The sequence below is a fragment of the Sinocyclocheilus grahami genome, unplaced genomic scaffold (genome assembly GCF_001515645.1).
Source record: "Sinocyclocheilus grahami isolate Dianchi unplaced genomic scaffold, SAMN03320097.WGS_v1.1 scaffold265.1, whole genome shotgun sequence".
Classification (NCBI taxonomy): Eukaryota; Metazoa; Chordata; class Actinopteri; order Cypriniformes; family Cyprinidae; genus Sinocyclocheilus; species Sinocyclocheilus grahami.
Window position 1 is genome coordinate 1,139,779 of NW_015505444.1, and position 3,170 is coordinate 1,142,948.

General features: G+C 36.9%; 1 protein-coding gene across 3 annotated transcripts in view; it reads right to left on the reverse strand.

Moving 5' to 3' along the window:
• The window catches only part of LOC107599382 (SHC-transforming protein 3-like), a 36,712-nt gene that overhangs the window by 16,078 nt on the left and 17,464 nt on the right, over nucleotides 1-3,170 (reverse strand). For all 3 annotated transcript variants that reach the window (XM_016290959.1, XM_016290961.1, XM_016290960.1), the window contains 2 exons: nucleotides 2,963-3,016; nucleotides 1,554-1,605 (listed from right to left, as the gene is read on the reverse strand). In XM_016290959.1, the coding sequence (XP_016146445.1) occupies nucleotides 1,554-1,605; nucleotides 2,963-3,016 (106 nt within the window). The remainder of the gene's footprint in view (nucleotides 1-1,553; nucleotides 1,606-2,962; nucleotides 3,017-3,170) is intronic.

Sequence of the window (3,170 nt, forward strand, 5' to 3'; positions counted from 1 at the left end):
GCTTGTTGTTTGTCATTTCTCCGATCACAAATGCAGACATGGTTTTATGTTTACGCGGCGCGATGCAATGCGTAAAAAGACAGTATAAGTCATTATAATCCATAATTATGTCCTCACTGGATGCAACGAATGCCTCGTTTATAACGGGTTTTCATGTTTTTGTCTCGTCACGCCGGGACACATGGAAACGCAGTATGTTAAGGGGCATAACATTTCCGTCACACGCTTGAGGTATTCGGCCAATCACAACGCACTGGATAGCTGGCCAATCAGTGCACACCTCGCTTTTCAGACCGATGAGCTTTGTAAAAATCGACGCGTTTCAGAAAGGTGGGGCATAAAGGAGAAACAATAATGTACAGTATGTGGAAAATAATGTTTTTTTTTAACCTTAAACCGCATAAACATTTCATTACACCAAATACACAAAATAATGTTCTTTTTAGCAACATCATATGACCCCTTTAAAAAACATGAAACACAAAAATGAAGCATCAATAAGTCTGACATGCAGGTACACAAACACACGTGCACAAACATAAGACACACACGCATGCTGAAGTATTAGATATCAGCAGATGGTGAAATGGATGCCAATTTGCTGACTCACTCCGCTGTAAAGCGTTCATTACGAGATCTTTCCTCTGACAACATCAAAAATGCATTAGAAAGAACAGCAAGAGTTTTAAAACAATAAACAGTGGCCTCTACGCTGACAGGAAGTTAAAAGATCCATGAAATTAAAAGAGACTGAGATACAACAACCACAGAAATTGATTTTTTTTATGCTAAATGCGGCTGTGGTGGACTGATCAATCACGCTTGTCTGTGAATGTGCCGTTACAGGACGGCCCAGCGTGGTAAACACAATGAACTGGCCCTCAGGAGCCGTAGAGCTAAAACTGTGGTTGACCAACAAGAACATCATCAATTCTGCACCATCCAGCAAAAACATGTTATGTAATTGTTATGGTTAGTATTGCAGATAAATTAGTTACAGGCCCTGCAGTGTTTTCATAGTCACTGTGTTATTCTCTTAAAGGTATAGTTCACACAAAAATGACAATTCTCTGCAGTGAATGGGTGCCGTCAGAATGAGAGACTAAACAGCTGATAAAAACATCACAATAATCCACAAGTAATCCACACCAATCCAGCCCATCAGTTAATGTCTTGAGAAGCCAGAAGATGCGTGTTTGTAAGAAACAAATCCATCATTAAGACATTTTAACTTTAAACGGCTGATTCTGGCTAAAATACGAGCCCGCTTCTTCCTCTGAAAAAGTGGACTGGTCTGAATCAGGAGAGAAATCTGCACAGATCAAGCACCGTTTACAAGCCACAACAGCTCTAAACAAACATGTGGGTGAACATTGATGCAATGGATTAAAGTTAAAACATCTTAATGATGGATTTGTTTCAGCTTCTGGCTTCTCAAAATGTAACATGGTGCAAGAAAGGATTATTTATATAAATGAGAAAGTATTTTAACATCCAAAAAATGACACACAGATCATCAGAGCATGCAGCAGAGGAAAAGACGGGAATAATACCTCTCCGGTTAACAGGATCTTTCGCCACATAAGCGACGTAATCAGTCGTGTCCTGTTGACAGAAGACACAGGAAATTATTCAAACCTAAACTGAGCTAATTCCACTTCTACATGCTTTTATGAGCCTGTTTCTTTAAAGGAGCCATATAACGGCAAACACGATATTTCTTGCTCTTTTGAAATGAGTTTGATGCATTACATACTTTCATCACAATCACAATTCATCCTCTATTTTTTTAAACTGGATTGCAAAAATGACTCATTTGTCAATTGTCATGATGGTGACATCACATCTCATTAACATATGACCACCCACATTTACACATTAAAAACACAGATCATGAAGATGGGCGCGATTATGACATTTACATACATACATTTACAAAACTAACTCATTCAAGACATTGTCATGATTATGGCATCACAACTATGAGCTCATTAACATATGACTGCCCACATTTACAAATTAAAAACTACAAATATAACTTATTTATGAAATTGACATAACTGACATCACCGCTATGAGCTCATTAACATATGACCGCCCACATTCACATAATAAAAAAAAGACCCATTCTTGAAATTGTCATGACATCACATCTGAGCTCATTAACACATGACTGCCCACATTTACACATTATAAACTGTCACTATTACTAATTTGTGAAATTGGGATGATGATGACATCACATTTATGATCTCATTAATATATGACCGCCTACATTTACATATTAAAATTTCAAAAATCACTAATTCATGACATTGTCATGATTACGACATCACAACTATGAGCTCATTAGATATTAAATACTAAAAAAAGACCAATTCAAGAAATAATCATGATTATGACATGACAACAATGATCTCATTAACATGACCGCCCACATTAACATTAAAAACTGCTAAAAGGCTTCAGCTTTTTTGGGTTAATATGTAAATTTATATATAATTATTTGGATTCAGTGTATGAGGACTGGAATAAATCTACTAAACTAAAAATTACTAATTTGTGAAATTGTCATGATTATGATATCATATCTATGAGCTCATTAGCATATGAACAGCCATATTTGCATATCAACATCTATTCAATATTGAGCAACCTGATAAACAAGAAGTATGCAGAAACTAGGCAATCATAACAAGTCTTAAATGTACAGTAGCTAGTTAAAAGCTTATTTAGTGGAACATAATCGATAAAAATCGATAAGTTTTGGTGTAATAAACATTACAAATAAGATAAAACACTACTAAAACATATTTATTATGGCTCTTTTATTCACAGGAACACTGAAGTCGTTCTATTGGATATTCACCTTTTCTGAGCGCTCTGAGATTTGCCATAAAGTGTGGTGAGACTGAGTGTCAGCTGAGGAATGAATCAGGGGTGTGATGTTGTAAAGTCTTACCGGATCTCCACCGGAGGCAAAGGATATGGACTGCATGTGATGATTGGCTATTATCTGTGGAAACAGGAAGGAGCATCATTCATCTGCTCAGAGAGAGAGAGAGAGAGAGAGAGAGAGAGAGAGAGAGAGAGAGAGACACACAGAGAGACACACAGAGAGACACAGAGAGAGAGACAGAGAGAGAGAGAGAGAGAGAGAGAGAGAGAGA